Genomic DNA, 24,142 nt, shown 5'->3' on the forward strand with positions numbered 1-24,142 from the left:
ACCAGAAAGAAATGGTGCAGTGGTCAATAAAAAAGCTGTTATCTGTTTCAAGCAGGCTGAAGATGTCAGTATTTTTAAAGAGAAGATGAAGGGTTTAACAGTCTCTAGTAGGATAGCATACAGTTTGGATAAAGATGAATTGGTTATCTACATACAGACTCATGCACTAATTCACACTCTCACATCTATTTTGTAGTAGTAGTAGTACTGGAAAATGATGCAAAAAAGCAAGCTTATGCAGCATCAGCCAAAAAAAAAAAAAAAACACATCTCATCTGTCCATTCTGTCTAATAATATCTGATTCTTCCTTAAATTTATTCAAGCGACCCACTTCTACAATGCTAGAAGATAGTTTGTTCCAGTAATCATTTACTGGAACAAACTATTGTGTGAGAAAGAATTAGAATACCACCATCATTAAGTTTACTCAATCCATTTAAAGCCATAAGCACTTCAATCAATCTTCTCTCAAGTGCCTAACTTCAAAATGCTGCAATTTGCAGAACTGAAGCAGTTTGTGGTAAGAGTACCCCTTTCATTCCTTGAATAATCAGGTTGCTTTTCTCTGCACCTGTTCCAAGAAATCTACATCTTTCATAAAATGAGACTTCCAGACTTGTATTCAGTACTCACAATGTGGCCTAACCATTATGTATACAATGGGATAATCACCTCTTTGTCCCTGCTGGATGTTCCTGTATCTCATTGACAGAATCTCATCAACTGTTCTGACAGCCCATCTACACTCCCCAGGAAACTTCATGTTGGACCATACAATTACCCCAGGTCTCTTTAGTTCTCCACCACCTTGAGTGTTGTACCACCTAATTGGTATGTTATTTTGGGATTACTGCCCCATAAGCAGTTTCGTGCATTTACCAGTGTTAAACCTCAATTGCCAATCCTCAGCCATCTACCTAATTTATCTAGATCTTCCTGCAGCAATATGCTTTGATTCCTATAATTAACCAACCTTTTTGTCATCTGAAAAATGAGACAATGTTTGACATGCCTTCATCAATATAAATACTGTAAATAGTAAGGGGGCCCATCCCTGAAGAGCTCCACTAATAACATTAGTCCAAGAAGGACAGTGTCCATTTATACCCTTTGCCTCCCCCCCACAGCCATCCCTTTATTCATAGTTTACTGAATATTACTTTATTCAGTAACTTGCCCCCAATACCACATTGCTCCAATTTGCACATCAGTCTTTCCTGTCGTACAGTGTTAAAAGCTTTGCTGGAATCCAAATATATGATATCAAACTTATTGTTTGTATCTAGTTCCTTTGTTACTACTTCATAGTAGGTAATCAGATTGGTCACACAGCATTGCTCTTAACAAACCCATGCTGCAATTTCCATATAATTCCATTCCTGTTAAGATGATTCTGCAATAATTTTTTTAACCACTAACTCTATTTTCCCTGGAACATAAGTCAGTCTTTCAGGTCTATAATTACCCATATTGACCTTCCATTTCTCTCCCCCCCCACTTTGTGAATAGGAGGCACATTCACACACTTCCAATCTATAGAAATGACCCTTTAATCCAAGGATGCTCTCATAATTATGGTCCAGATTTTGTTTACTTTTTTTTTTTGCCGTGTCTTTTAATATAACTGAATAGATACTATCAGCTGCAGATGCCTTATTTACTTTTAGCTGAAGCTAAAAGTAAACATAATATCCCAGCTGCATCATAAGCAACACTTCATTGGTCTTTGTGGATGATTTGAGATACTTTTTTTCCCATAGTTTTGTCCCAATTCAGATTCTTTAACCAATTTTGGACCATTTTTGAACTTGAAAAAGGATGTAGACACTTGAATGCCTGTGTCCTTCCTATGGCATCTGATCGGATAGATGAAAAAAGAAGGAATGAGCAGTAAATAGTTAAAAGATAGAAAAAACATGTCGTGTTTGGGTGGGTGTAGGGTCTAGAAGAGGAAATTGTTCTTATTTAAGAAGCACTTAGAATCTAAGGCAGTACATTAGGTTCACATGGGTAGCAGTGTAATGTTGAGTCATTTGGTGTGGCATAAACACTGGGAAAACAAAAATGAGAGTATGAATATGTTAAAGGTCAAATGACTTGTGATTGAGTATAATGAACAACTATACAGATAAATGGAGTGGCCCAATAAATCATAATGTCTTATGGGGAATTTTAACCTTCCAGATATTGACTGGAACTTGTAGGTTGGTCAATCACATAGTGGCAGAACTTTTCCAGATTTATTGGATGACTATTTCATCAGCATGCAAGAGATGCAACAAGAGAAAGCAGTACACTTGAGCTGATTATCAGCAGTGACTCTTCATGCATTAATATTCTCCAGATTAAGTAAGTACTAAGCAGCAGTGATATAGTGTATGATTGATGACGATAATGGTCCTAAACAGTTTTTAAATTATTTTCACTGGGATCAACTGATGACGTTAGAAGCTGCTACACTTTTAATCCAACTAAGAGATATTGTTCAAGGTTTAGACCTAAATGGATGTCAGTTGAACTAAAATTAAATTCATGGGATGATTATAAATTATCAGGAAACATGGAAACCTATAGTATAATCTAGTATGCAATAAAGTTACTAAGGAGGTTGGTTAGGCAAGCAGGGGCAGATTATAAAATGTCTTTGGCTAATAATTCAAAGGAAAGTAGCAAAGAATTATGTTAATACTAGAAGGAAAGGGATAAACCACATTGGTTACCAGATATGAATGCCATAACTGTTGTTAATCTGTTCACATTGCTAACAAACTAAAGAAGTATTTTGCATTTACAATTCACACATGGAGAAGCCTTTAGGGATGGACATACCAGAAGTATAATAAGTTATATTTGGGAGCTGAATGATTTTATGATAAGTGAGATGAAAGCAGAAGGGGAAATTGTTGAAGATAAAAGTGAATAAGGTACTTGGAGATGACTGAATCTATCCATTTATATAGAAAGAAGCAGTAGACATAAGCAAACCATTGTACATAATTAGAAGAGCATCTTTATATTCATGAGAGGTCCCTATAGATTGGAGATGTGCAAATGCCTTTCCTGTTCACAAAGTGGGGGGGAGATCAAAGAGTTAAGCGAGTAATTACAAATCTGTAAACTTGGGCTTCTTTTCCTGGGAAAGCAATGGAGTCGGTGGTTAAAGAAGTATCACAAGATCATCTTGATAGAAGTACAGCTATGTGGCAATCAGAGCACAGATTTGTTAAGGGATTTGTTTCTTGATCAATCTGATTAATTGCCATGACAGACAAAGGAACTGGATGCAAAAAATAATTTTTATGTCATATACTTAGATTCACTAAAGCTTTTGATTATGTCCCACATGAAAAGCTATAGTACAAATCGGAAAAGTGTAGTGTTAAGGGATAGTTACTGCTATGGATAAAGAGATAGTTGAGTGGCAGAAGAAAGAGGGTGGTTATTAATGGGCACTGCTTTTCTTGAAATATTGTTATCACTGGAATCCTCGAGGATTTGATGCTGGGACAGTTATTGTTTTCAATATTTATTAATAATATTGATAAATGTTTATCAAATTTAATGTTTAATCTACTAATGATCAAAAGTTGGCAGAGTGGTTAATGACAGGAATCAGGATATGCTACTACAACAAGACCTAGAGAAATTAGGCAGATGATCTGAGAAATGACAATCAAGATTTAACATTGATAAATGCAAGGTATGGGTGGTGCTAATCTGAGAATAAAATACTAATTGGGTGGTACCACACTCCAGGTAGTGGAGAAGAGAACAAAAAAGACCTAGAGATATTTGTAATAATAATAATAAAACTTGGGCAACATGAAGTTCTCTGAATAGTGCAGAGAGAGGGGGGGCAGGCTTCTAGGATAGCTCACAGGGATATGGAAATGATATACAGAAATTTTGCCATCAAAAACAAGAAGTACTGTAATTATATTCTTCTCTAAGGCAATGATTAGGCTCCACCTTGAGGACTGCATACAGTTCTGGAAGCCTCATTTTAGGAAGGGTGTAGATCTTGGAACAGGAACTTCTACAAAAGAGGAAGAAGAGCAGCAAGATTAGTCAGTGGTCCAAACACAGGTAATCCTACCATAAAAGACTTTAATTCTGTAAATTGCAGTATCTGAAAACTAGGCACTAGGGACTTTAAATAGTGCATATTATTGACTATTGTACATTCACATTAATTCTTATTTTGTATTTCTGTATACAGGAGAACTGGTGTTTGTCACTATAATATACACATTATTCCAAATAAATAAATAAACAGACCTTCAAGGAGACATGATTGAAATGTTTGATTGAGTAAACTAAATGCTAGTGGCATCTTTATTCTTTGTTTGGGTGCACGTAAGGGAACATAAATTTAATTTTAAAAAAGGATGGCTGCAGGATAGATGTGTGAAATTTTGTTTCAACCAGAGACTGAGTGATTGTCAAAATAAACTTTCTTATGTGTTATGGAAGTGAGTAGTTTGAATATATTTAAAGGATTAGACAAATGTGTTTTTTTTTGTTTTTGTTTTTTTTGCTAGTACTGTATAGTTTGCTTTCTTGTATATTTTCATTTGCCGCTACTAATAACTCAGAACATAAAAAATAGTGATGTACTGGGTGCTCATGATATTGTGGTAATAAATATCAGTTTATTAGTAAATAAGCCGTTATTTATTATATTATATTCATAGTATATAATAGCTTATTTAAAGTGAAATATTTGCTGCTTAAAAGGATGAAGAAAAGGAGTAAACTTGTAGCAGAATTATTTGATTTAATGAAGAATAGTCCAGAAATACTTGTTTTGGAGAGTTCTTGATACGTGCTTTTGCCAGTAGTTAGTTTTAACATAGAGAGAGAGAGATACATATTACGAACCTACGGGGACATAAGTTCAAATTAAGAAAGGACAGATGTAGAATAGATGTGCGGAAATTTGCCTTTAGCCAGCGGGTGGTTAATTGCTGGAACAAACTTCCATCTGTCGTTGTGGAAGTTGATAGGTTAAATAAATTTAAGGAGGAACTGGACAGGCATTTGGAGGGAATGGTGTGATGATTTTTTTTTTTTTTTTTTTTTTTGGCTGATGCTGCATAAGCTCCTACACTTGCTTTCTTGCATCATGTGCCACTACTACTACTACTACTACTACTACTTTTTTATAACTATATCTTGCTATAATTTGTATGCAGTATGGGAAGGTATAACCAATTTTCCCTATAAATGTTAAAAATGTGAATAACTTTAAATATAGCCATATAGATGTGCGAGCTGAATATCGTAATTTAAATAACCTTCTTTAATATTTCCACTTGTAATGTGTGAAAATGTCCCCCCCCCCCACAAATTCCATGTTTTGACTATATGCATAAGTGTTAATAGTAAGGAACATAAATCAGATCTGTATACATAAGTATAAAAACTTAACCTGTTTTATTCATATATATCTATTCAATATTTTTTCTTTATAGATATCGGGAAACCAAAACATACAACATCAAAACATGTCGAGTCCAAGAACACCTACTAGTGCTCCACCCTATTCTTCAAGTCTTCCCTTGGATAGGCGTAAGGAAAGAGAAAAGAAAATTGGTCATAGAAGAGTGGACGAAGAAGGCCAAATCACTTACAAAAAGGTAGACTCAAAAATAATTTTCTTATAAAATGCATTTAAATAAAGCTCATTTTATTGTAGATATTGATAACTGTTCTAGGCATTTTAACTAGATGACTGTGTTTGTTAATAATTAAATGCTTTTAAAATTTACCTCTAAGGCTTGTAGAATTTAAGCCAAGTGGTGAAATATGTCAACATTTTTTGCAATTTCATTTTGTTGGAAATTATAATCGATTTAGGGTGTGTATAGAAAACGGTTGAATAGTTGCGCAACTCATAAGCGTGTGATAACTTATTTTGAGTGATTTTTCTGCCATTTTTAATAAAGAGTGATGATTGTTATTCAACATTTCATCACTGGAACTGATAGTTTCTGTCTCATGAAAATGACCAATGAGATGTTGTGAGATTCGTAACTGGGAAGTCTGAAAATCCCTCAATATGCGTTTTGATATTATATGTAAGAGAGAGATATATAATGTTTGACAGTCAATGTATCTTGCAACTGTAAATAACTTATTCTTGCTACGAAATGGTTTACATATAACTGACACAATATTTTACATACAGGAACTCAGGTGGAGATGGTCAATGCACAGTTTGTATACCAGTGCATTTAATTGAATTGGGATCTGCAGTTTTACAAGAACAGGTTTGTCTTTATGGAGTGGACAGGTAAATAAATAAATCTTTATTGGATGAGAAATAAAACTCAAGTAATTTTACTCTTGACTACATGCTTACCTTCATATGGTTGTGTTGCTTGCTCACGTGCTTTGAGGAAGAAAATTGATTTTATACATATACAGCAGTCAAGGGGGATCAAGAATGGCTTAGGAGGCTGAAACTGATATCACAATAAATTTTTGCTTGTGGAAATACTAGACAGGTCTCACTTTTCAGAAGAATCACTGTGTTATTCATTTGTTTAGCTGACTAGAAACTTATAGTATTTTTTTCAACTTCAGGTGTCAACAAGAACCTTCTTATAGGTCATGAGTTGTGGAATGAGGTTGAAATCTCGAATGATAATATGGTAAGCTGTGGGGTGAAAGTGATTTATAACCCAATTCTATGTCTTTGATGATATCACTAGTGGGTACAGGGGAATATATATTAAGCAAATATCAATTGTTTGTACATTTCTGAGCATTGTGATGGCTATGGCTTCAAAATTTGGAAAATCACTGGATTTAGTGTTGATCAGTTTTAAGGCCATCTCTTTGAAGATGATAGTAACATCATCTCCCCTTCTTCTCCTGGAGGTAAACTATGTCCCATAACCTGGCAGCAAGGCTGTTATTGTGTTCTGTTGATCATGCTCAAGTCATGTTTCAGATACAGTTAAGATCTTGAACACGCCCACAAACAGAATTTGCTCAGTAATCTGTATATTATTTCTTATGCTCCTAACATTTTTATACATTAAAGTTTTAGTGTCAGAGCGAGGCACTTTTAAAATTTTTGAGTCTCAAAAAAGGGAGAACCACACAAGGTCGTGACTGTCTCATTGTAATCATTGTCAGGATTGGCCACGTATAGCTTGTTTTGCTTGCCCAGAGAATTTATGCTATGGAGTGATGTGAAAGCGCTGTCTCCTGTGATAGTTGAACCAATTTTCTTATTCTTAATACGGCCTAAGAAGCATGACCACTTCTAAACCTGGGTCTTGGGCCAGCTGAGCATTTGATGTGGGCTCTGCAATATTTTTCCTTCTAATGCTGTGGCTTGGATAGAACAATCAGTCAATAACACCAATCAGGCAGGAAGAGAGGTTACTGATGGCTTCAACAGATGTTGCTTCCCACATTAAGTTGAATGTAGCATAATTATTGTTCTTGGTGAATAGTTTAGTGACTTACACTGACATTGAGTTCTTGGAGGAAGACACTGGCTACTTACTCAGAAGTTGTTAAGGGGTGTAACCTTAATATGAAAAAATTCTTAGAGGTGTTGCAATGCACTGTCATGGCCCTAAGCCTAGAAGAATTTGATGTGCCCTTTACATGTGCCTTTTTCATCCATGCACCTATGTAACTGGTTGGCTCTTGGGGGCAGTGTTGTGAGTGTACTGGAGTTCCATCCTTGTAAGAATACCTGCCTGTGCGTGCTGATGACATTTTTATAAGGCAGAATCTGTAACCAGAGCTAGCAATTCGGTGTGATGGCTGATATCACTTATTGGTGCATTTCTTATATGTGCAGGTAGCATAACTACTTGTGGATATTCTTGACAGTTGGATGAATGGGTTAATGAGTTGTACATTTTACTAGGTTGTGAGGCCTTTGTGATGGCAGGGCTCAGGCTGGTTGGAGGGGATGTGAGATGCTCATTTCCTGGATCTGATGTGTCAATTGAGGACTGTGTCCTAAGTATATTATTACCTTTTATGGGAATGCAATATGTATTGCATTCCCATAAAATTCATTGCATGTTTCATTCAGAAACATGGGAAATTGCATTCCCATGTTTCTGGTAGAGTGGTTGATTTCTGCAGCATTTTCCACAATGCTCAGAGACAGGAACACAGGAACTTTGTTTTTAGTTCTCTGATGATTTTGTGATTTGCATTGATCATGAGGGATGCTGTGTTTCAAAGCTTCACAAAGTTTGCAAGAGAAGTAATTATAACACCTCATAGAAACTGTGCCGGCCGGGTGGGTAAAGTGCCTGCCTGGCAACCCAAAGGCCGCGGGTTCGAATCCCGCCTCAGGCTTCGATCAGAGTACTGCAAAAACCTTGGGAGGTGCATTATGGTCACAGAAGCTGATGCGCCAACAACTAACTGTCAAATTCTATTTGTACATTTTTTATGGTGTTGTCTTGAAATTACTCAGCATTGGCCAAAGGAAATTGACAGTTATGTCGGATTGACTAGGGGAGCAGCAGGATATTTATTTCTCACTCCAACTGAATATTGCCTTTCTTTTGCTACTGTGATCTCTACATCAGGTATATGCTGACAATCTTTGCCATCCAACTAGACACAGAGGCCTCAGGCTCATGGATCCACTTAATCTGTGAGGCAGTTCTGATGTGGGAGATGGATCTGAGATCCTGCTGTGTTGCATAGTCATAGTACTCTCCTCTGAACTACTGATTTCTCTTGGATATATCCTCCAAGTCATCTAATCTGAGGCATGAAATAATACTTTCAGTATTAGTGGTGTATGGCCATCTATGTGTTCTTAGGCTTTGGAGCTCGACATATCTAGAAGCATGGATCTAGGTTTCTCAAGTGAAATTATCAATTTCTTTGGAGATACCTTCCAGCAGTGAATGCAAACTAAGCACTCTTTCGATAAATTACGTAGCTGTCCAAAAGGTACGTTTTACCATTGTGATGCATTGTTACTGTATTACAAAGTATGATGTCACACCATTCAGGACGCACTAAATACTGGAGATACTCAAACATAAGGTGCCTCCGTAGCCAGGTGGGAAGGAGCAGCAGTGTGTAGCACATGCTTCTTGATTAGACCGGGGTTCAAGCCCGTCACCACCAATTACGGATGATGCGGAAAGGTCAAGGGAATGACCACCGCATATTCCCGGAGCAATATGGCCTTAGTTGCTTATGCTCCTAAAAACCAAATAACGACAAACTCAAACATAAGAGAGGGCGTTCTGGTCACGGAAGAGAACAGTTGGTGGATTTTTGGCTGCTGTAAAGGGATAAGTATTTTTAATTTTTACTGTATTCTTCATTATTTAACATACTACATTGTGTTTTACAGAGATATTAAATAGATTAAGTAGCATTCATTAGCTTCTTATTTTGAATTTAACTACAGATTTTTGGAAGTTACGAATCCCGGTGTTAGCGCCAATATTGTTGAACTAGCCGCCATATTGTAGTCGATAAGAAATAGCGTAACCTATATATATCTTGAACTGATAGCGTAAGGTATAATGTAAAACTAGATAGTATAATACGAAGCACTGTATTAGGAATCTGTTAGCTTAGTATTATCAATTAATATTAGTAAATTAGTATAAATAAATTAGTAAATTAGTATTATCAATTAATCAAAAATCTTATTAAATTTATCATTGTTAATTAAATTGTATTTAAATGGAAATCATGACCCAGACAAGAGCTGCAAAGCAAAGATCACAGACTATTGAGAGTACTGTGACTCGGGGGAGAAACGAAGAGGGCGATTCTCAAATGCATCACAATCTCCAAAAATGTGCAAAATGTGAAATGTTTGCCAAACTTTCTAAAACAGGACATGATCTCGCCATGTAAGATGCCTTTGTGTGTGCTAGGTGTATAGAGTGTCAAGAAATTAGGTGCCAACTCAGCATTCTGATGGGTGTCTATGAGAGCTTGAGGTGTAGGGTAAATGCCCTCAAAGAAATTAATATGAAAGCCCATCGAGCACTCAGCTGCCCAGCTCAATGGCATAGCTCACTCCTGTGCATCAGGCAACACAGAGGCAATCTCCAAGGCAGAATACGCTGGTCCCACAGGAACTTGAACATGCCCACAAACAGAATAAGATCTTGTTATTATAAGACGGGAAATATACTATGCAAGAAGGATAGGTGGAACAGGACCAGGGTATGTCTGCCAGGGGCAAAAATTAATGATGTTATAGAGCAGTTATCTTTTAAGGGCACAAAAGGTGATATTGTTGTACATGTTGGAACTAATGACATTAAGAGTAAGAGATCTGCAGATTTACTCAACAAGTACAGATCAATATTGAAAAAAAAATTGCGATTTAGGGTTGAATTTGAAAGTGTCTGCAATTCTGCCCAGACACGATAGGAGGGAGAATATGATGAGAGCCTTGTCAATCAATTTGGCCCTGGAGAGATTGTGCAAGGCTCAAGGGGTAGAATTTTTTTTAAGCCTGGTCTGTGCTTGTTGACAGGAGAGAGTGCTTCTACAGGGATGGAGTACACTTAAATAGAAAGGGTGCAAGAATATTTGATGATGCTATTGAGGCAGTGTTAGGTGGGTCTGAAAATTGGGGTGATACACAGACCAAAAGGTTAACAGTGGCCGCAGGCAGAGGCAATAGCGATTCTTGCACTGCTTCTATTAGAATGAGCAGCAGCCAGGAAAGCAAGGTAATGGAAATTTCCAGGACTGCTGGAGTCATAGTGGAACAAGTAAATACATGGGCTGTGTTAGGGTAACTAAGAGTAGGAACAGGTGCATATATACTTGCATGTACACCAATGCTAGGAGTATAGTTAATAAATTTGATGAGCTTGAATTTCTAGTCAAGACATCAAAGGCAGATATTGTTGGGATATCAGAGATGTGGTGTCACACAGACATAAGCAGTGCAGAATTGGAATTTGGAGAGTACAATGTTTGTACAGAAAGGATAGACAGGAAGGGAAGAGGTGTTATGCTGTTAGTTAAGAAACACATAAAATCTAAGGAAATGCATTCAATTGATGTTGGTGGACAACGCAATGTTGAGTCTGTTTGGTGTGACATAAACAGTGGGAAAGGAAAAATGAGAGTAGGTGTGTGTTATAGGCCTAATGAATCTGATGAGTATAATAAGCAATTGTACAGAGAAATAAAATGGGCCAGTAAATCAGAATGTCTTATAATGAGGAATTTTAACTTTCCAGATATTGACTGAAACCTGCGGGTTGGTTACTCGCAAATCAGCAAGACTTTTGTGAATTTATTGGGTGACTGTTTTCTACAGCAACATGTTCGAGAGGCAGCCAGAGGGAGTAATACTCTTGATCTGATTATCAACAGTGATTATTCATGCATTACGAATTTGCAGATAAAGGAACCATTGAGTGACAGTGAACACAATGTACTGATGTTGGAATTACTTAAAGATGTAACTACCATCAAGGCTAAAGGGAAGGGCTTTTGCTTTCGTAAAGGTGACTACAGGGATCTCAGACAGTTTTTAAATTCTGTACAATGGGATCAACTGATGATGTTGCCAATGTTGAATTCAAAATGGGATGCCTTTAGGGACTTAATTTTGGAGGCTACTAGGCTTTTCATTGCAACTAAGAAATATTGTTCAAGGTTTAAGCCTAAATGGATGTCAGATGAAATAATGAGGCTCGTGACAGAGAAGAAAAATGTATGAGATGCATATAAATTATCAGGTGAAACAGAAGCCTATGGCAGATATAAACTAGTCTATAATCAAGTCACAGAGGAGGTTAGGCAGGTGAAGGCATTTTATGAGAAATCTTTGGCAAAGGATGCAAAGAAAAACAGCAAAGAGTTCTTTACTTATGTAAACTCTAGAAGGAATGGGATGAATCAGATTGGACCACTTAACATAGATGGGTTGACAATTGATGATCATGCTTCTTTACTTATGTAAACTCTAGAAGGAATGGGATGAATCAGATTGGACCACTTAACATAGATGGGTTGACAATTGATGATCATGCTCAGGTAGATGATAAACTGAATGAGTATTTTACATCTACATTTACACATGAGGAGCTATTCAATGAGGGGAGTGCAGACGTTTATCAAACTCTAACAGAGAGCTAAGTGATTTTGTAATAATTGAGAGCAAAGTGGAGGAGAAATTGTTGAAATTAAACATAAAAAAGGCACCTGGGGTGGAAGGGATCTATCGAGTTATTTTAAAGGAGGCAGCAAAGGAAGTAAGCAAACCTTTAGCCATAATTATGACAGCTTTCTTGGACTCAGGGGAGGTCCCCATGGACTGGAGGTGTGCAAATGTATCACCAGTTCACAAAGAGGGTTCAAAAGGTAACACAAGTAACTATAGACCTGTTGTTTAACTTGTGTTCTGGGGAAAATAACGAAATCACTGTTTAAAGAAGCATTGCAGGATCATCTAGACAAGACTGCAGTAATAGTTAAGACACAGCTTGGGTTTATTAAAGGGAGATCTTGTCTAACCAATTTGATTGGATACTATGATGTGGTCACAAAGGAATTGAATGCCAAAAATAATTTTGATATCATATACTTGGATTTCAGGAAAGCTTTTGATACTGTTGCACATGGAAGACTGCTGTACAAATTGGAGAGGTATGGCATTAAGGGTAAGTTGCTACAGTGGATAAAGGGATGGTTGAATGCGAGACGACAGAGAGTGGTAATTAATGGATACTGCTCTTCGTGAACAAATGTTATTAGAGGAGTTCCCCCAGGGTTCGGTGCTAGGCCCATTGTTGTTTTGTATATTTATCAATGCTATTGATGAAGGTATATCAGGCTTAATGTCAAAGTTTGCAGATGATACAAAGATTGCCAGGGTTGTTAATGACAGTAAAGACAGTATGGTACTCCAACTGGATCTAGATAAGTTGGGCAAATGGGCTGAGAAGTGGCAACTGAAGTTTAACGTTGACAAATGCAAAGTACTGCATATGGGTAGCAGCAACCCAAGAGAAACATACCAACTGTGTGGTACTATACTCAGGGAAGTGGCAAGTGAAAAAGACTTGGGGGTAATTGTGCAGTCAAATATGAAGTTTGCTGAGCAGTGCAGATGGGCTGCCAGGGCAGATCATGGAGTCTTGCCAATGATATATAGGAATTTTGCTAGCAGGAACAGGGAGGTGATTATCCCATTATATTAGGCAATGGTCAGGCCACACCTAGAGTACTGTGTACAGGTCTGGAGGCCTTATTTTGGGAAGGATGTAGAATTGCTAGAACAAATACAAAGAAGGGCAATAAGATTGGTGAGGGGAACAAAGGGGTGTTCTTACCAAGAAAGGCTTACATTCTGCAAATTGCAGCACCTGGAGAGTAGGCACCTGCGAGGTGACCTGATAGTGTATAAGGCCTTGAATGGGATGAGCAAGCTGAATGCTGATGGGATTCTACCTTTTGCCCAATTTAGGAACCTGAGTGGGCAAAGATTCAAATTGAGGAAAGACAGTTGTAGAATAGTTGTGTGGAAATTTGCCAGCAGGTAGTTGATTGGTGGAACAGACTTCCATCTTTTGTTGTGGAAGTTGGTAGCCTAAATAAATTTAAGGCTGAGCTGAACAGGCATTTGGAATGAATGGAGGGGTGAAATTGGAGTGTTTTTTTTTTGGCGGATGCTGCATAAACTTGCTTTCTTGCATCGTATGCTAATGCTAATAAAGGATTTTTTGTCAGCATTTAAAGTGTGACTATACACTAAACAGTTTATTAACAGTTGAAATGAGTAGAGATAGATACCTGGGGGTTTATTACAGTATCTCAGAGCAGTTGTATAGGGTCTTGAATAATGGATTTATTGCATTCATTACAGATGAAAAGTGTACCTATACACTAAGCACTAGTTATTGACTATTAAGAAGGAAGAGACACCTGTGAGGATTTATTTTTGGGCAATTGTGCTGTTGCATTTATCAAGATGAATTTTTGAAATTTTTGGCTTTGGAAATATAACATTAAAAGAATTATGTGAAAATTATTTAACATTTGTTTTTATTTCTTCCTCCATCTCTGTCATTTTCTTCTTGTTAATGTGGAAAATGTTAAAAATGTAGACACTGAGCTATTATTAATTAAAAATTAATAATATGGTAATTAATAAAAAAGGTAATCCTATGATAATTAATAAAATACTAATTAATGAAAATTACATTTAACGGTAACTAAAAATGAGATAACTATGATAGTTAAGTGAGCACTTTCAATAGTCATATGATAGGCCTCAGTAATAAATTATTGGAGTGTTGATTATTGAATAATTCCTTAATAAAAATTATTAATTGTTTAGAATTAAATTATAATTTTTACATTGAATACACTGTTTTACATGATGTTTGAAATTTCCTCATTGCTTCAAAATTACTTTAATTTTACTAAAATATTAAAATTATGGATCTCTTCTTTTCCTAGATACAAACTTCACAAATCATGGGTTCAATACAGCTTGGTATTGGTTATGCTGTTGGCAGTTTAGCATCTAAGCCTGAACGTGATTTGCTCATGCAGGATTTTACAATTGTTGAGACAACATCATTTACAAGGTATGATATAAAACTCTTGAAGGCATTAATAATAGCATTAAGAGTAAGGAATACAGACTATGCTACAGAAATAGTTACACATTTCCATCAACATGTGTAACTACACCAATGAGCCAAAATGTTATGACCAGCAAGTCATTATGCAAATTGAAGCAACTACAGGTGAACTACAGTGCGGGTCGGGACATAGTATAAAAAACACCTGATACTGATCTTTGCATCACGTCACGTCACGGCATCCCAAGTCTGCCGTGACTGGCTTAACAGTGGTCAAACAACCAGCTAAAGTCACACATGGGACAGCCACATATGGTTGATGCCAGTGATGAGCATCATGAGTTTGGTTTTGTAACACAACAGCAACTCAGCATAGTGGCCCAGCTAACCACCCAGTACAATGTAGGAACAGCAAGACCAATATCCACGTGGACTATGTGCTGGAAATTAGCTCATATAAGCTACGGCAGTCAACAGCAAGGGTACTGATGCTCATTGCAAGACACAAGAAATTGAACCTTGCATGGGCACATCAGCACCAATGCCAGACCGGCACCTTGTGGAAATCTGTCAGCTGGTCTGATGAATCCCATTTACAGCTCCATCATGCTGATGGGCATATCTGCATTTGAAGAAAGCAACATGAAGCCATGGCACTTGGACATGCTATTGGTGTTTTGCAGACTGGAGGCAGTGGTGTTATGGTTTGGGGGCTATTTTCTTGGCGTGATCTGATCACCATTAATCAATAAACAGCTTGATGGGAATATCTACCTCTCTATCATCACTGACCAAGTGTGCCCTTCATGATGACAGTGTATCTAGACAACTCTGGTATCTATCAACAAGACAATGCACCATGCAACAAGGCCCAGCTGATTGCTAACTGGTTTCAAGAACATGACAATGAATTCTCCATCCCCCTATGGCTGCTCAACTCATCTTTCTCAACCCAGTTGAGCTTTTGAGACCTATTGGAAAAGGACATTTGATGCTATGACCACCCCACCTGACAATCTGCAGGCATTACTGGACACATTGTGCAATACACGGGTAACACAACTACAGGACACCTGCAACACCTTGTGGAGTCCATGTCAAGATGGGCTTTGTTACAGGCAAAAGGTGACTCTACAAGGTATTGGGTAGGTGTTGCCAATGCAAAGCCAGCATATGTTACAATTGTGCAATGCCAGCAGATTATGATTTAGTCAACAAAAAGCAAAGTTGGACCTGCTTGGTGTTGCAACAGATAGCACCTTTGGCACAGCATATATTCATTGTAATAATTTATGCACTGACATACTCAGAAGTAATATTTTATTGGATATTATACAGGGTGTTTCAAAAATGATGGTCAATAATTTAAAGGTGAAAAGTACAAACTAAAATAAGCAAAAAATCCCAGTGAACATCTGGCAACAAATGAACTGTTTTCGAGATAATGCACATTTTCTGTTAAGATCCACCACTGACTATGGGAGCACTCTGGAAGGGTAGTCTGTATTGCCGAGACCTTGTACATGCTGGATATGGTAGGGGTACAGTAATTGGCGATGTAAAATTTGCCACACACTGCTATGACTTAGTACACGCTCTTGCAGAGCAACCCTCATTGTTGAAATTCCTGGATTTTGTTCTATTCTTTCTAACACCCTTTCCTCAACATCAGGTGTTATGCTTCTGGGCCTACCTGCTCATACTCCATGTGCGAAGTGCCCATGTTCTCTAATGCGTTGATGTACCCTGATAAATGTGCACCTGTTGGGCTGCCTTCGGCGTGGGAAATTCTACTTGGTACAAATGTGCAGCCTCGCATGCACTGCCGTTGGCTTTACCATACATGAAGTACATGTCCACGTACTCTTTGTTGCTGTAACCTCTTTCCATGTTGACTATCCTTTGACAGGTACTATGCCTGCTACGTCTCAGAGCATTGAGAAAGGGGAAAGGGAGAGAATGAGCATAATCTAACCTAAACAAACAAGTTGGTGGTGGATTCCAACTAGAAATGTGCAATATTTTGAAAACGATTCACTTAAAGACCCATGTTTACTAGGCATTTTTTGCATATTGTAGTCTGTACAGTTCACCTTTAAATTATTGACCATCAGTTTTGAAACACTCTGTATATCAATAAAAATACTGATTAACAAAAATTAAATGTAACAGAAATATATTTTCATGACCCATAACAAATGTAAGGGTGATCCATCATTGTGTCGGGACCCATAGTTTGGGAATCACTATTCCAGGGTCTAATTGCAAGATGAGGTAACCAACCACATCAAGGTATATTGGTTACTGTTAGTCAGTATTTTATGCCTATCTTATTATTTCCCAGCTTACTGTTACCTCTGATCTTCCATTTCTTTAATATGTTGCCCGTTGTTGATTTGGGACTGTTTAATTTTGCAAAAAGTGGTTTTTAACCAGTCAACATTTTATTTACTAAACAAACAAGTCCATATTTATATTTATCATAATTACTGAATATAATTCAATGTATTTACATGAATATAAGTCAATATTTGTACAAGTAGAGCATAGGCTCATTCTTACATAGCTAATATTTGTAGTGTGAGTACAGAGGTACTGAATGATATATTTTCGATGTTTCTTTTGAATCATTTATCTTGTATATAATGCATGTATTTTCACAGATAAAGTACAGTATTAATTGTATTAGTATTAGCCATATACCACATTTATGATATAAATAACTTTCTACAACTGGTGAATTATTATATTTGTATGCTGGTGGATAAAAGTTAATGTATAGATGATAAAAATATAATAGTATGCAAAATAATTTGTCATGTAGAAATCAATGAAATTTGCTATGGAAGCACATTATGTTATGACACAGTAGTACCTTTGTAAACTTGGAGTAAATAATGCTATTTCTGAAGTGTGTACATTAACTCATGCTTGGATCAGACAGCAGATATCCAGTATTTTAGATGTGATAGAAATTAAGGTCCCTATTGAAGACTCTAAAGCTGTCATATAAAGCTATGGTTGAATATTTGGAAAGAGCTTGCTGGCATTAAAGTAGTGGCTAAGTATTTGATAAAACCACACTACAATAAAAACTGTTGCTTGGTACACACTGGAATTAGGGCCTATCTGAGTTTTCCATCAATCCAGCCAAAAGTCAATGGACAGCAGTAGTAAATTTAAAATTTGGGATATGCACCAGTGTGAGAAACAAAAAAGGTATCTGTGAAGACAATAGAAACAAGTTAAATTTAATCTTATTTTAATCTTATTTGTTAAAAATTTATTATTTGTTTTACAATACCATAACATCAATTTAAACTGAACATTTATTAATTCTTTTGATCAGTATTGGTAATATTGATGCTTTCTTTGATATCATTTTTCTTGTTCACATTAAACTTAATGAGGTAAAATGCAAATAGCTGCAATATTCAACTCTCACAAGCCAACTAGAATGACCCAATCACAATGGCAAACTTTTTATATAGCGGGTGCTACAATGCAGTAATGCAGTCGGATATGAAGTTCTCTGAGCAGTGCAGATGGGCTGTCAGAGCAGGTCAGGGAGTTTTGTCAATGATATATAGGAATTTTGCTAGCAGAGACAAAGAGGTGATTATACCTTTGAATAAGGCAATGATCAGGCCATACCTTGAGTACTGCGTACAGTACCTCATTTTAGGAAGGATGTAGAGTTGCAACAACGAGTACAGAGAAGGGCAACAAGATTGGTGTGAGGAACAAAGTAGTTCTCTTACCAGGAGAGGCTTAAATTCTGTCAGTTGCAGCATCTGGAGACTAGGCACCTGCGAGGTGATCTAATTGAGGTGTACAAAGCCTTGAATTTGAATGGTTTGAGCAGGCTCAATGCTGATGGGATACTTCCACTTGCTGAAATTAAGAACCTGAGGGAGCATAGATTCATAGATTGAGGAAAGACAGTTGTAGAATATATGTGCAGAAAGTTTGCCTTTAGCCAGCAGGTAGTTGATTGCTGGAACAGACTTCCATCTGTTGTTGTGGAAGTTGATAGCTTAAATAAATTTAAGGCTGAACTAGACAAACATTTGGAGTGACTGGATGGGTGAAATGGGAAGGGTGTTTTTTTTGGCTGATGCTCTATAAGCTTGCTTTCTTGCATTATATGCTTCAACTAATGCTAATGATTCTATTTTCTGTACCATACGGTGCTAATTATTCTATTTTCTGTATATTTTATAAAATATTTTTCATAATCAGAGTATTACAATTATCCATGATAAGATAAACTAACATTTTTTTCTCTTGAACTTAGAGATGGAAGCAGTATGACTCCTGCCCACCATTACAGTGATTTCAAATTCAAGACATATGCTCCTGTTGCATTTAGGTATTTTAGAGATTTGTTTGGAATTCAGCCTGATGATTTTTTGGTAAGTAAAATAATATATATCAATTCAGCAAATATAGAGTATTTTTATGTGGTTAAAATTGTTTATTGAATATTTTTGTTTGAAACACCATGCAATACATTTTCTTTCTTTGCTACTAGTCTAATAAAATAGGTTTGATGTTTTGTGCTTCACTTTGTATTATTATTGTTTGTTATAAAATTTTTACTGTGTTTTTTATAGTTAAATTAACCAAGACTTTTATCTGTATTATAAAGTGTACCCAGTTTAACCACCTTGATAACCATTGATTTAATTAATCCCAGAATGTTTTGGTATTAAAAAGCCATGCATGAAATAGTAAAACTAGCTACTGATGTAAGAAATGACCAGGAAAAAATTCTGTGCCCCAGATAGAGGCACAGAATTTTTCCCTTGATTTTCCCATAATTGTTCTTTTTTTTTTTTTTTTTTTTTAATTCACTCATATTACATAAAAAGATTGTAGGTGTAGTATACCTTAAAACAGATAACTTTGTATGTAAGTAGGGTGCTTAACTTTATTTTTTTTAAAAGTACTGCTTAAGGACAAAACACAAACATTACTTATGTATGTGAATTTTAGCACTCAAGAAACAAATTATAAACTACACCCATTCCAAACCAGAAAAAGGGTACTCATCCTCTATTCACATGAGAATGTTGAAATATATAACCAATTTCAAACAAACCACCAAGAGAAGAGTCACATAAAATCACAAAAAAATGATTTTAATTTGCTACAGAGTCAAATCACCTTTAGAACGTATACTGTTTTCAAGCAGAGTACACTGGTACCTTCTGTCCTCAGTTGCCATGTCCATTACCTTCCAACCTCCTGAAATAAAGTTTTTAATGCTAACACATGCCCTTCAGAAAATATTTCATCCCAAAACCTATAAAAAAAAATAGTTTCTTCCAATTTCTGTATAAGGTGCTATATAAAATCAAGGGTAAATAATAATTTTTTACTGTGTAAATATTTCCATGATCATATTTCAGAACAGACTATTCTTGGTAGTTCAACATTTAATTAACATGTAATTCTTTTTTTTTAGAGGTTCCTTTTTCTCTGTACCATTTTATTTTCAAATGCAGATTATATGCCCTTGTAGGTAGCAGAGTTAGTAGGATTGCCGTCCTCCACACACCAGGTGGAAAATATCTGAGTTCAGATCCCATCAATGACAGGAGGAATTTTTAATGTGGCTGAGTTAGTTGGTCTCGGTGAAGGGTAGCATGGTTTTTTCTGCTGGAAACTTTGGTTTCTCATCCAGCAAACAGAAAATTGACCTCAGAACACGTGCAATTTACAGACAATATACATGGAGCAACATGGCCTTAATCACTGATGCACCTAAAACCCAGCAACAACAGATTATATGAAACAAGGCTTGTTTCATATAATCTACATTATAGGAAACAGGGATTGTTTTATATAATCTGCAATCACATGTTTCATATTTATGGAACTTGTGAAGTTCAATATATTTATTCCCAATTTGTTGGAATGCATATTTCATTGTATAGAGTTACAGAATTTATAATTTATCCTCTAATTCTAAAAACTAGGAATGACTGTCGTTGCAAACACAGTGATCTATTTGTACCTTTTTAGGTCAGCTGGCACAGTTTCTGAGTGCAGCTGTGCTCTGGGGAATGTATTACGTATCCATAGTGTATTAACAACTACAGTAGAATCAGTTTATTGATTTTTTTTTTTTTTTTTTATTATTATTATTTCTATTGGAAAGCTTTGCTTCCTTATTATGTTGGTAATTTTACTTCATATTCATTATAGTAAAGATGTCACCTAAAAATATAATTTTTAGTTCTGAATGTTTTAAAAGGGAAAAAAGTTTTTGACTTTGCAGTGAATGATGATGGTTTTATTATGTAATAATTGGCCAGAGCTAACAGAGGCAATTTTTTTTTTTTTTAGTTTAAAATGATTGGATTTGAATTAAATACAATTTGAATAATGGAAAATGTTTTTAGGTTAAATTTGGTGTGAAGCAGGGCTGCACCTTATTGCCACTTCTTTTTATAATTTTCATGGACCTTTTAATAAAAGAATATAAATTCCTGATGAGGTTAGTATAAGAGGTCTAAAAATTAGATTATTATTATATGCAGATGATACTGCACTGTCAAATAGTAGCATGCATGATTTTCAAGAATCTGATAACTTAGATATAGGTTGTGGAGAATTTGGCATGAAAATTAATTACACAAACATTGTGAAATTTGAGATACAACAAAAATTGAAAGTGTAAACTAAATAATCAAAAAATTCCAAAAATTTGTGTGTGTAGCCAACTTTTAATGATGATAGAAGATCAGACATGGGAAAAAAAAAAAGTAAAGTAGAAAGTGAAGGAAGCCTGTTAAACAATTACATTTGGAGCAAAAGAAAAATTAGCTAAAGGACAAAGTTGTTTGTTCAATCTGAAGGAGAGAAACAGGTTTTAAGCATATTTTATTAAAATGAGACTAGAAAAAATCATGTGGTAACAAAGCCAGCTATATACCCTCACCCCTTGACATGCCAAAAAGGTCAAGTACAAAAAGAAGTACATGCACTTTGAGTGACCATAGTTCAAGCTTATGTCATTACTAAATATGGGAGTGTTCTTATATTTCTCTGTCTTGTGAGCTCCTCTGACATTATGTGGTCATCCTGGGGTATAAACAGAAAATTTATTTATTTTAATATCCAAAGGAAACAGAATATTGGAACACTGTTATTATCTCCTTTAATGATAAATTTATTATTATTAATAAAATCCTTTATTGCACATATACTTTATATAAACTGGGTTTACATATCTGTACATAAATCATGAAGAAATAATATAAAGTTGAATGACAGTAAGATGATACTTGATTATTGCATTTCTTTTTTTTTTTCTTTTTCTTTTTTTAATCTATTAATTTTCAGATGGCAACTTCAGAATTAAAAAAAAAAAAAACATGGCCTTACTAAGAAAGCACTAAAATGTAATGTAATTGGTAAAAACTGTTATTGGGACAACAGAAATGGGTATGTACGAGCCATACATTTCATTTGATTATTTCTCCACTCAAAGCCGTGATGAGTAGCAGAGGAATATCCATGTGGATGAATGGATTGATAACTTTAATATTAGTATTAATGTTAGTTTAAGTTTTTAGCATTATTTTTAGCTTTTGGTATTAGATTAAATATAGACAAATATGTTGCTACTAAATTGCACCTTTAGGCACACATATCTTAGTCAGCACCATATAGACTTAATCCACCTGTAATGCAACTGAAAAATCATCTAATTCCACATAATACCCATAATATGCATTAATCTAAAAATTATACTTAATATATACTAAGGGGCTTTGCCCCTACTCGCTTTGCTGGCCAACCCCTGTGCATGCTTTTCTATGTAAAATGTAGAGGTATGATGGAGTAAGTCAAATCTTTTCTACGTAAAAGACACACCTGTCGAAATGCACTGATTGATGTCTAATCAGGAAATGACCTATATAATTATTTACCTATGAATTTGTAGTGACACAATTGCCCTGCCCACTTGTACCATGTGACCTGCATCCCTTTTCTCCCACTGGCCACCCCGCCATGCAGCATTCTCAAGGTCAAATAAATATTGCTATGTAATTATTTACCTACGTTTACATAGGTCACTTAGGAAAAGGCCTTTTGCTTCGGGTTCCATAATGCATGAGGAATATTGTTGCATCCGAAAGAGCAGGACTGAAATATTTACAAAATACTAAACTATTTACAAATATGCAAACTATATCAGGATGATGGGTCCCTTCATCAGCTGACATTAATATACAACAAATGTTACAATGGAACATCAAATGATGCTAAATAATAACAAATGATGCTAGGTGTGGTCATGTATTAGACAGTGAAGCACATGCACGAGGTTGGTGAATGTTATGGAGGCAGTTGTCTTGCAATGCAACGAACATTGGCATGAGTCCCACGTACGTGCTGTACATTGTCAACAGCAAGTGTCTGATTCTGTCCAGTAACCCATTTGTGTTCCTTCCATTTAACGTTCACCAACCTCATGCATGTGCCTCACTGTCTAATCCATGACCACGCTCAGTATCACTGTTACTATATGTATATTAATGTTAGCTAATGAAGGAACACATCATCCCAAAATAGTAGAGGCATGATTGTAAATAGTTTAGTATTTTGTGAATATTTTAGTTTTTTGTAAATATTTGTATAGTTTTGTTATTATTTATATAATAATAACATTATACTAGCATTATAACACACTGATCGAAATCTAATCAGGAAAATGACTTATGTAATTATTTACCTGTGCATTTGTAGTGACATAATTGCCCCGCCCTCTTCTCCCATTGGCTCAAATAAAGGCCCCGAGTGCCAAGCGATGTTAGTGACCACAGCGCCTTTTCATAGTGATTATCTGATACGCTTTACTGTATATACGTTTCTCCTGAGTTTCGCAAGTCTGTTAACTCTTGAGCATTATAATTGAATAGATCTTTCAAATTATATAACCCAGAAAGGAAAGTACCTTTCTTTAACCCCCTTTTTATTTTTCGTTAATACTAACCTTCTCTTCGCTTGGGTCACTAGGTGGCACCGCTCTTGCCTCCACGTTTTTTTTTTTTTTTTTTTTTTTTTTGTATTAGTTGTTGGTGCATCAGCTTCTATGGCCATATTGCACCTCCCAAAGTTTTTGCATTTTTTTTTACTGTGATCCAAGCCCGAGGCGGGAATCGAACCCGCGACCTTTGGGTTGCCAGGCAGGCACTTTACCTACCTGGCTACCCCGGTCGCTTGCCTCCACGTGGCGGGGCTGGTAACCTGGGAGAAAAAGATAATCTTCCGGGGCCAAAAAGACCACGTCATGAGTAAATCAAACTCTGACTTATCTGGGCTGCCAGATGCACCCCAGACATCAAAAAAGAAAGATAGTTCTATTGCAGGAACTTCAAAACGGCAGAAAACTGACTCTGACATCTATCCTTCTCCAGCTTTCCTGATCATGCACTCAACTGGTGAAAATGCAATTGGCAAAATCTCGCCATTTAGAATACAAAAGGAATTAGAAAGCAGAGCTGGAGCTCCTAAGTCTGTAAAAAGACTTAGGTTAGGAGATATT

General features: G+C 36.1%; 1 protein-coding gene across 1 annotated transcript in view; it reads left to right on the top strand.

The window, feature by feature from the left end:
- The window catches only part of LOC150075211 (phosphatidylinositol 4-phosphate 5-kinase type-1 alpha-like), a 271,058-nt gene that overhangs the window by 71,100 nt on the left and 175,816 nt on the right, over positions 1–24,142 (top strand). Inside the window, exons 4-6 of the mRNA XM_090388401.1 lie at positions 5,476–5,640; positions 14,453–14,583; positions 18,878–18,995. Of these exons, the coding sequence (XP_090244527.1) occupies positions 5,476–5,640; positions 14,453–14,583; positions 18,878–18,995 (414 nt within the window). The remainder of the gene's footprint in view (positions 1–5,475; positions 5,641–14,452; positions 14,584–18,877; positions 18,996–24,142) is intronic.

The sequence above is a fragment of the Mastigoproctus giganteus genome, chromosome 14 (assembly GCF_048544385.1).
Source record: "Mastigoproctus giganteus isolate SK-2022 chromosome 14, ASM4854438v1, whole genome shotgun sequence".
Classification (NCBI taxonomy): Eukaryota; Metazoa; Arthropoda; class Arachnida; order Uropygi; family Thelyphonidae; genus Mastigoproctus; species Mastigoproctus giganteus.